The sequence below is a fragment of the Seriola dumerili genome, unplaced genomic scaffold (genome assembly GCF_002260705.1).
Source record: "Seriola dumerili isolate Sdu_G_001 unplaced genomic scaffold, Sdu_1.0 BDQW01000002.1, whole genome shotgun sequence".
Classification (NCBI taxonomy): domain Eukaryota; kingdom Metazoa; phylum Chordata; class Actinopteri; order Carangiformes; family Carangidae; genus Seriola; species Seriola dumerili.
Window position 1 is genome coordinate 7,253,478 of NW_019174257.1, and position 13,990 is coordinate 7,267,467.

Here is a 13,990-nt window from a genome sequence, read left to right on the forward strand (position 1 = left end):
GCTTGTTTAACACTGCCATTGGTTGTTTGCTTGAAAATCAGGACAAGTCTAGTGTGTGAAGGCCAATATTTATTTAGTATTTGTCCTAAAAAAGCAGTGTGTATGTGTTTGTGTGTGTGTTTACTGCTTTAATGATCGCCTTACAAAAAACAAATACTCTGTGTGCTTATATCCAAATCAGATAAGGTTTGCCTCTTTAATTACAAAACAAGGACAGGTGTATATGTACAGTATTTTGTATTTATCCCATATGTAAATCTACAATAAGTTACAAGTTGTCATTTTACATCTGTTATGAAAGCAAGAAGTGTGCGTGTGTGTGTGTGTGTGTGTGTGTGTGCGCTCAGGAAAGTATCTTGATTCACTACAACGAGCGTCATTGAGTTTAGAGATGGTCTCCTCGTTTTGTTTTATTCATTGTTCCCACTCGATGATCTTGCCTCTTTAGTCATTCATATTCCCTCAGAGACACTGCTTTAAGGTGCAGCTGTTCACATGCAGCCTCATTGGATAAACCGAGTCACGCAAATCAAATGCTGAAAAACAGATTTGTATAAATCAAGAGTTTGACTGAGTCAGCACAATGAGACATGAGTATGGAGTATGGATTAATTGCCTGGCTGAAGGTCACACTGACACTGTCCTAAATAGATCCGGGGAAGAGGAAATGCACTACAGCTGCAGCTTTGCTGGACCAACAACAATGAAATCGCAAAACTGATTGGAGCATTTTCTAAACTGACAAGTTTTTTTCTTTTTTGAAAAGGGTCAAAAGGTCAAAGGGTAATACAAAGAAACAACTTGTTCTGGTGCTCTTAAGATTTCTGGGATTGCAAAATTAAGTTATTAACTGGGTTTGTATGTATTTGTATCTGTTTCAGCAGCAGGTTGTAGGATTCGGCACCAAGACAAAGTGTAAACCTACACCGGTGGCTCTGTGAGGCTGTACTAAGTTACAGTGCACCTTTGGCTTACATGCTAATGCTAGCATGCTAAGAATTAATGTATTATAGGAAATGGATACTGGACTCCAAACTAGTTATTCACTAGAATCTTTTAGTGACCAAGTGCTGGGTCAGAAATTTGACCTCATGAGAAGAGAAATATTAAACTATTACACTAAGAATCACACAACACAAACTGAGATACTAAAATATTCTACCAAATAAAATTTATTTACCAAAAGATTTAGATTTATCATGACTTACATGTTTCTATAACAGCATTTTGAAATGTTTTAACCCTGTCCAGAACAACAATGTATAAGAAAATTAAACCACTTAACACATCTCAGATAGTTTGATGGCCGCTGAGAAAATGATAAAAAGCTTGATCCAAACAAAAGTTGTTTTTTAAAAAAACAAAAAAAACAAAACAAAAAGCATTCACAAGCTTATTCACATTTAAAAAAGAACAGCCAACCATTTCCTGTATTTTTTCTGTTTGTCTTCCGAGACCAAACTGTTAGGAAAGTGGTACAATGACAGCGATATCAAACTAACAGAGCCCAACATACAATTTAACTGATCGAGATGAGATTAAAATGACATGTAAATTAACGTCTTATAAAAAATATTTTTACTTTTTTTTTTACTGTCTGTGTATAACTAAAGTCCTTGCTGACAAAATGATTCTGTAACTGGATTCTCCAAGAGTGTTAAGATATTTTATCAGATAGTTTATTAGTTATGAATGAATACTCTAAATATTCCTTCTTTTGTGTTTTGACTCATTCGTGCATTTGGGTTAGGAGTTGGTTTGGGGCGGATTGCAGGAGGTGCGACCTACCTGGCCCCAAACAAAGGAAATAGGATGCCACTGTTTCGCAGGTGGAGTGGAGAAACAGGTACACCTGGACAATGGAATCAAACATAGTATTAATATCAATATAAATATAACTTTTAAATTAAATCTTACAATGTTGGCACATTATATAGTTACAGATTAATATAAATGAATACTTTGCCTCCATATTGTGAGTGACAAATTGGTTGTGACTTATCATTATTGACCCACATTATTGTCTCAGGAGAACATTTATTGTGCTTTAGTTCTCTGTGTCCTAACCACTTCTCTAACATATATGTATACACATGCAATATATACAAATATCAGTGAAAAAGAAAAAGATTCCCCAGAAGAAGCCACAGCATTACCTCCATAATAACCAATGGGTCATTTTCATGTTGCCCCTATACCAGACACTGATGTCAGCGCCTACCGACCACACTCGGAGTACACGTCAACATTACAGCAGCAAACCAAAAAACTTCAACCACTGGAGGTCAGCAAAAGCAAGAGTTTCAGCTCAGTTTTTAGTTACTCGTGTTTCCATGATAATAATAATAATAATGATAATAAAAAACAAAATACAAAGGTAATCCATGAAATGTTCATTTTCAGTTCTGCTCCATACTCTGCAGAGACTCCACAGTGTTGTCTCTGAGGAGCTGCTCAACAACAAGCTGAGTACTGAGCCTTTCACAGGTAACAAAACTGCTGAGCAGTCAAACTCAGCTGTAGGCACATCAAGAGAGATACAACAGAATCGCAATGAGGGCAAAGTGCAGAAGTTGCATTTGCGTGATAGTGTAAAAAAAATTTTTGGGTCCAGTTTCTGCAGTGTCAGGTTTTTCAGGGAACCGAACATACAATTTCTCAGGTCATACAAGGAGACAAAACACAGAGAAGAGGAAGGATTGCTATTAACTACAGCCATTAGCCTGTCGTTAATACATATTAACTAGTTAGTATATATTAACTAGAATAAACTACAGGGAATATCATCAGACACATGTCAAATTTTGTTGCCTGTGTGTAGTCACATATGTTTTCAGAACACACATCTGTCATGCACTAATCCCAGGTTCTATCTTGTGCTCTTATCTGCATTTGTGGAGCTATGTGAAGCACTCAGTAATTCTACAGTTTGCAAAAAGCAATTTGCAGATATATCTATATTGACCCACTTTTGTTTAGCTTTTTTCATTAACACTGGTGGAAGTGGAAGCATGGTGGAACAGCAATGTATCGATATCAGGACAAATGCAATGAAAGCAGCTTGTTGGGTCAAATAGCTCTGGTAACAGGTCTAATTGAATCTGTGTCAGGTTCTCAGTACAGGTACATCTACCACTGCAAGCAGCAGGATGGAAATCAATACGCCCTCTCTGCATCCATGGATACACTCTAATTTCATTGAAGGCTTTTTTTCTGTGTGTGGTAGAGAGAGGGAGCGAGACAGAGCGAATGTGTGCACATGTGCAGGTTAATGAAGGTCATAGTATAATTCTATTAGAAAATGGCTGTGTGTGCAAGAGAGAAGACAATCCTTTGTGTGTACATTAGGACTTTTGTTCAACAATGTTATCATTTTACAATTTGGAGGAAAAGATAACTACTCTTACAAAAGACTAAAGCTCTATGCTCTATGAAAAATCAAATGTTTATATACTTGTCAATTTGTTCACATTGTGTACTGTAATTCTCTATATAAATAAATCAGTATGTGTGTATCTACCCCGAGTGAAGTTCTGGATTTGGCCCAGGTCAGGGGTGTGGAGGCTCAGGGTCCTCAGGATCGGAGGGGGCTTGACCAACAAGGGGGCAGCGACCTTCGGCTGGTGCTGCTCCTCTTCGAGTGTTGGACAGCAGGAGCTGGAATAAATGCTGGACGGAGTTGTTGGAACAGTCACGCCCAATGGCTGAAAACAGAGTGAAGTTTCTTTAATGGCCAAAAAACAACTATCATTTATTATTGTGCTTTTAAAGTGCTTTACAAAAACCTAAAATCCCCATTGATTTTGCTTCCATACACCCAAACACAAATGATGCCTTCTCACTTTAACATCAGCTTTACAGTGAACTGGGGTTGTCTTGGTCTGGATCAGGTCAGGAGGGGCAAGACGGCTGGAAGTGGGATTTGTAGGGTTGGTAGGAGGAGATTTATTGGTCAAGGCCCAGCCCAGTTCACTACAGTTGAGGGTTTCATCATTTAGCAGAGCACTGAACGGGTTGACCTGCTTAACCTGAAGAAGACACAACAATAAGACTTCAACAGTGTTTTGTTCACACTATTGTGTTCTTGTCAACGCACCTTTATGTCCAGGTACAGATAGACAGCACTGTCTCCCACGGTCATAAAAGCTGTTTATGTTTATTGGTGTAACCTAACTGAGTTAAAACCTCAAAATTTCCGCTCAGTCTTTCAATTTATCACATCAAGTTTCAGCTATTCCAAAATGCTTAGTTCACCTGTTGCTGTAACACAGGTGTTGACTAAACATGTAAAAACATGGTGCCACACAAAAACTGAAAGCAGCATGTCAAATTTAAGTGTTGCAAATACACAGAATGAAGGCAGTGGTATTGTGGCTGTGGATGGAGTCGGGGTCAGGTGGTTGTACCTGGATGTGGGGGCTGACCTCATTGTCTTCTATAAACTCCAGGGCGGGAAGCTCTTCTTTTTCTCCCTGAGACACCAAGAAACGCCCAGCATGCTTCAGATTTCACAAGCAAATGTTACTGTACAGTTGTCTTTAGTTGAATTTGCTACATATTGATTAATATGTCCATAAATTTCCATACAGTAAATCCTGTAAGTGTGTTATATTGTACATTAGTTATTAATGCGAAAATATTCAAATTTTCATAGTAGCTTGGCTTCAAAGTCCTGTCACTTTACTCCAAACAGAAGATATTCATTCACTGCAACAGTTTTATGACAACGTTAACTGTAACTATAAGTGTAATATATAGTTCTAATAACTGCATGGTTTCCTGAAGCTGTTTATATTGGAGTCAGACTGCCTGCACCAAATTAACGACTGCCTCTATTACCATCAGATGAAACTCATACTTCGGGGAATAGAGGCACTTTTTAACACTGCAAGTCATTTTCAATTTAGCTACTTAATTGAATTTATAGATTGTATAGATTAACAATAAAAGAGACAGTATGAAGATCTGTCTGGCTTATTAGGTGACAGTGAATAATGGCTCAGGCTTACCCATTACATGTACACATTAAAGTAATTATTCAGAGCAGCATGTTGCAATGTTACAAATAAGTAAACATTAAGATTTTTTCCCACTGTCCTTGAAAGGAGAGAATTCGTGAGAATAATCTTCAAGAGCATAGTCAACACAGGCTGATAAAACAGTGTTAAAGTTTGAAAAAAACATCACCTGGAGACACATTTCATATACAGCATGGCTCAGGTTTGCTTCAAGTCTGACATTTACCAGGTGGGATCCAACTTTCAAGTCAGCTCCATGTTGACAAGATAAATTCCTTTCATCACAGGATTATTACAGAGAGGAGCAAAAGAACACACTTTGCCACCCCACCTGGTCTGCGTAACATTTCTGATATCCAATTTCAGAAATGGTAACATATTAACAACTTCACGATCTATGAACAGTATCTGTGGTTGGTCAACAGATACAGATTCATGGGGGTTTACTGTTGCCTTGTTCAGTTTTTGTAAGCCAGTATCAATCAAACAGCCCACTGAGTGCCTGCCATGTTATTTAATGGCCAACAACAAGCTGTGACCTTCCAACAGTATGACTATACATTAAGCAGCATTGGACTGCTGCCGCCACCCCCGACCCCCCCCACCCCTTCAGCAAAATTATGTGTGTGTTTGATCTGAATGTGTGCACTGTCTGTGTTTGTGTGTGCATGCCAATATGTGTGTTGAGGGTGCTTGGCGCTGCAGTGGGCCTGCAACACTAATAGTATGGCTGGTAAGATAAGAGCTATGGACATCAAAGAACAAAAGCCTGGTTACAGCAACATTAAAAGACTGCCTAAGAAAGAGGAAGTGAGAGAGAGCACACAAAGAGAGTGCACACATAGATAAGAAACAACTAAGACATAAAGCTGCAAAACCACAACAAATATCCTAGTAACCCACTATTGTACCCAATATTTTTTGTGGAGCTTTGCGGATGTGGGCAAATGATGACATTTACGTCACCTGGACCAAAGCGGACCCTCGCAGACATGCAGGTGCAGAAAGTATGAATTGGCCTTAAAGCCCTTAGTGTGTGTCAGGACTACCTTCCGTGAGGCTGACATGGACTGTTCAGGAGTGTTTTCTGGCTGAGGGCAGGAGGTCATCTCCTCTCCTAACTCTGGCAGGTCAACCTTTCCCTCCCCCAGGTAGAGAGTCACTGGACTGACCTGGACACACAGCTGAGGAAATAATATGGGACCAGTGAATTAATTCATGAACTACCCCGAATCAAAAATCTACCGATACAGCTAACTGTTACTATTACTGCTCTTCATTATGTGGTTATATCTCATACAGTGATTCAGTACTGAGTCACTGATGTTTGAGGCATGCTGGTATATCTTAAACATATTTAAAAGGACACTTGCCAGCTGATAAAAAACTGACATTTATTGTGGTCATGATACAAAAAACTTGTGCGTGGCTCACCGCTGCACTGGCTGCAGGGCTGCAGGGTGTCCCGTGTCCCTGGCTCAGCAGGACAGTGTGGATGTAGATGTCGTTATCAGTATGTGTGTCACACAAGTAGAGCTGCAACACATCTCCAGTGTAACACTCCAGAGCTCCCACCAAGGTGCGATCAGAGCACAGCTTCTGGAAAGAAGTTGTGGCCATAGCAGTCCAGCTGCCCTGCGAGAGATGAATGGGCACAGCACTAAGAAGCAGCTCGACAGTTTTAAATATATTCACATATGCAAGGGGAAAACTGTGTGCAAATGCAAGCAATTGGAAGAAAGCAAAGAAAACTTTCACATGCAATTTATTTCAACAATATACCCGCTGACTAACTGTTTAATACTTCTATTCATTTCTTATGGAACATTTAAATGATCATGAAGGGGTTGGATCTATCTGCAAGTTACTTATTTTTGAACTATCACGGTTGCTCTCTTTAAAAGCCAACCAGGAACGGTTTTCTGAACAAGTTGTTTAAAAGATGATATGTACTAGGAAAATCTGTGTGGTAAAGATGCAGGATGAATGCATTAATTAAGATGAAGTTCAACACTGTCTGAAGTACTAAACAGCACAGGAAGTGGATACAGCTGACATTTTGGTATTAACAAGAAGGTGATGCAGAAGTGTGCATGAAGGTTCACATTCGTCAGCGAGGTGTGAATATAATATTAGATCAGCTGTCAAACTCACAGTGGTGGGTTTAATTCCAGCGAGTGATGATGGAACAGCTTGTGCTGGAAGAACCGAATAACATGACCTGGGAAACAGAGAGATGTAGACAGCTCAGCAAAAAAACACACACACTGACCAGTTTACTTGTGGGACCTGTATGGATTAACTGCTTCAATGTTTGCGTTGGCCCTACTTCAGGAACTTGAGGTTGGCGCTCTGCACAACAGTTGTATCGCCAAAGTCGACATAGAACACTTCAACTTGAGTGGGGCTGATGATCTGATGGATCACCACCCGGTAGAACCACATTCCTTTAGGTGACACGCAGCAGATCTGACCCCGTCGGACAAACCGCTCAGGGAGGCGGTAGCGCTCTGACACCTCGGGACAGGTGTAACATCGCCTGTAGCAGAAAAGAAGAGAGGAAAAGTGAAAAATTAGGCAAGACCCGATGTAGAGTAAGTCTCAGGAATCTCGAAATAACGTGATGTTTGCCAAACTTGTTTTGTGATTTTTGAACAGTCCCTGCTTCAACTTAGCAGCTTCGGTCAAATTGGCCTAAATATGTCAGAAAATTATGTTCCGTCTTCAAAGTTTTTTTTTTTGTTGTATTGAAGACTATTTCGGGTATTTCGTTCAGCTTCTTTCATTTCTTTTTACATACTGTCTTTAAAAAAAAATCTTGAAATGAGAAAACTCGAGAGAAACTAATTTGGGGTTAAACATTTCAAAGATGCACGCAATAAATAGTCAATCATTCTTTACTCAAGTTACATGCTTAAGTATATTTCGGTTCATGTAATGATGAACCCCACTTTTTGAAAATATATGAAGATTTTAACATCAGACATATATGGATTGACTTAGAGTGAGAGTGTGCCAGGCATTATGAAAGGGTAAACACAGAAGGACATTACGCATTATATTACTCATTAGACTGTTCAGTTCCAAAAGGGAGTCCTAATAATGCACACAACAGATACAGGAAGTGTTAGTACATTATCTGTGAACGAAGCTGCAACTAAAACGTCCACCACCTCATCTCAATCATCATGTCATCCATAGCTTGCGCCTCCTTGCTCTCGCTGAAGCGGATGTAGAAATGTCCTGGTGACTCCACCTTTTCCACCAGAACCTCTACCAGCTCTCGAGCACCACGGCGCGTCGGCGGTCTGAGACATTGACTCTGCAGGGCATCCAGGGGCACAGCAGGGCTGCTATGCACCTGAATGGCAGGGTACACGTCCTCCACCACCATTTATATAAAAAGCAAAATGAGAGTGTTTTGCAGGACACAGCAGTGTTACTTTAAATTCAACATTATCCTACAGAACATAAACCAATAAAGTAATATAAAGTATTATTGAGTAATAAAAAGTAAATGAGTAGTAACAGGTTTCAGGGCTGTCTAACCTGCATGCATCAATGTTTTACACAAGGTACACTGACAATGGGCCACTGGAGCCTGCTTGTTAAGCGCAATGAAAATTCATGATTTGCATTGGCATCACACCTCATTATACTCTAATTACTTGACAAAATTTTCATTTCATTTTCATCTCTCTCTTAAAGATTGTCTTTAGAGCCTGGCAATGTAAAGTGATGTGATGAAAAAGATGTTGCCTTACCATTTCTTGGTTCTTGGAATTGTTACTGGTCTCTAGCTCCTCATTCTCCTCATTCTCGTCATGTGCTGGGATGTTATCGTCGTCTGCTCCCTGTTTGCCTTCCCAAGGAGACTCTTCACAGCTGAAGTAGAAGCTCCTAAATGGCAGCTTCACACCATTACCAAAACCCCCTGATTCATTTGAGTCTACAAAATAAAGAAAAATGTATTCCACACTTGGTTAAATGCCATTTGTCCACAAGAACGTTCTTTCGCGTGGTATCTCAGACTCCACCATTTATTACAATAGGTCATTCGAAAAGTAGTGATTGCAGAAGCAGACTGATCTCCTGATGAGACATTGGGAGTTGATAAATAAAGAGAGGGAAAAATATAAGCATAACATTTTCATTTACATCAATCAGCAATAACACTGACTGCAGCCACCAAATTAACTGTCCATGACCACAATTTTCCACCATCTTTCCAGCCTATTCTTATTCCACGTTTGCTTCCCCATGTGAGATGTCAAAGTGTGATGATTTAAATGAAAAGCTAAATATTTAATTTGTACATCAAATACATACAAAATAGATGTAGTTACACCTAAAGAAGTAATTACTGAAACTGAAACCGGCTTTATATTCTGTCTGTAGTTCTTGAATAGCTTAAAAAACCCCTCCACCACACTTTTCCAACATCAAATGAAGTGGTCTGTGTGAGCCAACATTGACACCCATGTCACGCTGTGATTAGCCAGCTGTGCAGCGGTGAGAAAGGAGCCAAGGATTTTTACTCTCCAACTCTCTTTTTTTCCATTTGTTACACAACTCTGTCTCTTCCATCAAGGTCTTCCTGGAGTGACTGAAAATGCTCCCCTCTCTCTCTATGACAGCTGGCTTTTCTCTTCGCCCTCCAGTGTGGCCCTTCAGATTAGTTACTTTGATTTCCAATGAGGTCAGACAGCACAAACCATAACCCGGCCTTGACTGCTGGTATTTGAATACATGCACATACATACCTGACTGTGCAATACTACTGTCCTGTATGTCCGTGACAATCCAGTGGCATCTGTTGTCACCCCCTTCAGATTTCAGGTGGAAAGTGTCACTCATGGCACCAACAAGTTCAGTGACACTGACAAAGCCACTCTGTAGCAGCGGCAGCTCCTCACCAAAAAGCTTCTGAAGAGCAAAAAGCAACACAGCTGAGCTTTCCAATAACATCGCCATGCATCTTTCATTATTATCTCATCTTTCTAGATCAGTAAGGTGCACAAAAAGCAAGAAACAAAACAGCAAAGCCAATGCTTTTTATTTTGCTGGATTTTTAAAGACTGAATCCTGCTCCTCAAATAAGCTCTTTAACTCCCAACCCCCATGCTAATTTGTCTCAAACACTCATATGACGCTATGAAGGTGAACAGGAGCACTGCATGTCTGTGTTTCTTTTTTACCTTATACTCAGCAGGTAAATCGTGCACCGATATTCCACCGCTGGTCTGAGCTACAACCTGCAGAGTCATGAACATATACAGTGTTTCAGTACAAGACTTGAAACCATGCGTCTTGGTTGTCATAATAATTCTTACGTTATGAATCAACACGCTCAAAGCTAGTTTATACTGACAGCACTCCACTTAAATTGTTTGTTTTTCATCCACCGAGGAGATGTGGACACGAAAGGGAAAAGAATTATGTTCACACTTTGTTCGAGTTTAGAAAACAACACTTCTTTAGATTTATGGATTGATACGAGAGATTCACCATCCAGTTTACAGTCAGTATATACAACACAGACATACGTGACACAGTTAGCCAGACATTTCAGTGCTTCCAATCATATGGTTAGTGACCTTCACTTAATAGGCCTTGGGGTAATTCTTGCCATGAAAGCAAAGCATATTACAGACTTCTAATCAGTCACTAGAGACACTAAGACACCTGCTTGTGAACTACCAGGAAGTCTGACCTTTCGCAACTTGTCCTTCAGCTCCTGACTAATGGTGCCAGCTACTCCATTCTCCAGGATTCGCTGCTGGAGCTCCTCTTCCAGCTGATGTAGAATTTAAGTAGCAGGAACAAAGATAACTGAACTTAGATTAAGTAAATGTACAGTATATTTCCCCTCTCCCACAGTTCACTTAATGATTAATCTGATAGAAGTATTTGTTGAAGTATGTATTGTATTTTTATCTGCTGTATGTTAAAATGACTCCTAAAAAATAACATTCTGAATGTTTAACAAAGCTCCACGTGACTAAAACAAATGTTTTCAGGTTGCAATACAAAACTGCTGATGCAACACACACACCACTTTTTTTTAGCCTCCTTAGGTTTGTTTGCGTATCCAGTTTATGCAAGAAGACCTGGGAGGAACAGAATTCTGAATATTGTTCCTTAATTTTGTCATGTTTTGTTTTAAGCAAGCCATAGATATTTCAAGTGCAGTTACTACGTTTCTTTGTTTGAAATGTGACCAAACCTCAAGGACACGTTTCTGAAAGAGTTGACCTTCCTTGCAGAGCTTTTGTTCAGCTTCCTGGTTCTTCTCAACCGTGTTTGGCTTGTTACTGACAGTTGTTGACTCTTTACAGACAGGGCTTGGGGTAGTCTCAGTAGAGGGCTGGGACAGAGGACTCTGCTTCACTGGGACTTCAGCTGGAGAGAACAAAAGCATTTCAAAATATGAGGAACCCCTGCTCAGTGCTATCTGTGAAAAACTTACAATAAAATTATTTCATACACAGAGTTTGGAAAGTGTGTTGGTTTGTCATTACTGACCTAATAACCCCAATAACACTTAGCCAATCCATGCACTTTGGACAGATTAAATAGCAATCGAATCTGTGTACAGTGTAAATGCTATCGAAATACATTGGATATGGATTCTAGAAACACACATTCTAGAGAGAGATTTAAAAAAAAGTATAAATGCATCAGTGTCTCCAAAAACTAATGTTTTTACCACTTATGTAAACCCACCTCTCTGATAACACACCTTGGGGTATTGTTGATGTCTGAGCTCTGGTGCCAAACCCTTTGGACGCTGGCTTGTCAAATCTAGGTGATCCTGACTTTATAGGTTCAGTCCTCCTGGGTAAACTGGATGGTCTGAGCAGAGGCCTGGGTAGCATGTGTTCCCTCAGGGTAAGAACTGAGCCCAGCCTCCCTTGTTGGATAACGACCATGTCCCCCACTGCCTCCAGGACCTCTCCAGTGGAATAGAAGCCATAGTTGTGGACACGCAGGGGGTGGCCAAAGCACCGCAGGAAGCTGGACTCCAGGTCAGATAACCTGAGAGGACCCTGGGAGAGGAGCCGTATCATTACTCAAACAAGACAACATCTTGCATTAACATGAAAATATAGTCAGTCTGGCCTCCCTGCCTCTGATTTAGTATGTTTGAAATGTGTACAGCAAAACTCATGAAAACAATCTAGACACTAAAAAAATAAAAAATTATAATTCTTCAAAACTGCCCTCAAACACTAATCCAACAGACTCAAACAGTCAAGTGTATTATGGAGAACACACACAGCAGGTTTTGGTGGGAAACAATGAGTGATGAAGTCATACATGGGAGAGCAGGAGGCGGAGCTGTGCCCTGAGCTGGGCTGGGACAGCTGGAGGAGCACGACCTCTTCTAGGAAGAACCACAAAGGGAGACTGGTGACAGTAGCGGGGCGAGAAGTAGCTGATGCCGCCCCTCCTGACTTTCTTGTCAATCTTAGACGTGCGCTGCTTGGCTACCAGCTCTTCAATGTTCCGGGTGGACTCATCGCTAACAGCTGCAATGGTGGTAACAAATGTGAGAGCATGAAATACTAGAACTTGTTCAGATGTTTGAAAGGCAAAAGAATGAGGATCTGTGCATCAAACACTACTAGGCTTTAGTTGAATTCAATGTAATGTACTGAAACTGTATTCAAATACAAATACATGCACAGATGAATAAAAATACTCTACCCTTTAAGAATGGGCTACCATCTGCCCTGAAGTTAATAGACACCACATCAGGCATCTCCTTCACCATATCCATGATGTTTCTGAAACCCAGGAGTTTCAAGGGCATGGGATACCCTAAAATTCCAGCATAGTCTCGTCTGAGCTGCTCGGGGTCAAGGCCCATCTTGGACGAAATAAGCAAGGAGCGAACATCCTTCTTCAGTTTTGACATAACTTCTTCCTGGTTCATTTTGCCTGCTGACATGTGGAGAACACAGCAGGGGGCGAAATGTAATAAAACATTTTGTACATCCTGAACCCTGCCAGGTGGTATTATGGTATGAGCACCAGAGAGGAGGAATGCATTGAAGTCCACAAAATGATAAAATAAAAACCCCAATACTGGATTGCTTTGACTCAATCTTACCACAAAAATATACTGAATTAAACTTTTAACTCAAAATCATATGGTAAATTTTTTGCACTCAGATTCGTCTTTTAAGAAATATACATATATAAATGGATAAATGTGTCCGGAGATGATTGCAGTTGAGGTCATGACGCCTATCGAAACTTTTTCGCTTTCAGCCATCTTTAATTTCTACCTTACTTATATAAGACAGCATGCTACTTGACATTTCATGTCATTATAGCGTCAATAAACCTCTCGGAGTAACACTTCGGCACCATAAACAGAAGTAAAAAAGGTAAAAAAAAAAAAAAAAAAAAAAGAGCAAAAAAGAAAACTAGGTAGCTACTTGTGACACGCACAGACACGTCACTGCCAAATGCACATGGCTAACAGGTAAACTAGCAAAATTTAACGTTAGCCTCCACCTCGCAGAACCGAAAACCCCTGTAAGCTGAGCATGTAGTCCAGCAAGTTAAATGCTGCTGATCTAATACTAAGAAACTTATTTGACATTGTCTTTAACAGAGATACTACAATAAAATGGTTCCTAAAGTATTGTGGACATAACGTTACCTAGAGTCTTCAGTATCTCTGCTGCATCCTCCCACAATGTCTCGGTGACTCGGTCTAAAGTTTTGACTTCCTCTCTCTCGACACCTGTTGCTAGCAGACCATTGTGCACGTCAATCTCGTAAAAACAACTAAAAAAAGGACTGAGTGCTTTGCTGTCAACAGGTATATTAATACAAACCTCCAAACCTATTTGTTTTAGTTTAAATTAAATAAAAAGACGAGGCGGTTCTTTCAGTTACCAGTCTGGTTTAGTAAAATAATCAGTCGGTGCTGTGGTATTACTATGGCAGCGCTCCGA

At 40.2% G+C, this 13,990-nt stretch overlaps 1 protein-coding gene across 1 annotated transcript; it reads right to left on the bottom strand.

The window, feature by feature from the left end:
* Positions 1–1,449: 1,449 nt before the first annotated feature.
* Positions 1,450–12,957, bottom strand: tdrd5 (tudor domain containing 5). The gene is made up of 17 exons (XM_022764240.1): positions 12,729–12,957; positions 12,339–12,550; positions 11,761–12,067; positions 11,245–11,420; positions 10,732–10,815; positions 10,217–10,273; positions 9,782–9,944; positions 8,783–8,967; positions 8,192–8,400; positions 7,348–7,557; positions 7,173–7,239; positions 6,453–6,653; positions 6,068–6,202; positions 4,407–4,472; positions 3,843–4,028; positions 3,521–3,704; positions 1,450–1,852 (listed from the first exon to the last, which is right to left on the bottom strand). Exons 1-17 carry the CDS (start codon positions 12,955–12,957, stop codon positions 1,785–1,787), a joined length of 2,739 nt encoding a protein of 912 aa, XP_022619961.1. The 3' UTR covers positions 1,450–1,784.
* Between the last annotated feature and the right edge of the window lie 1,033 nt (positions 12,958–13,990).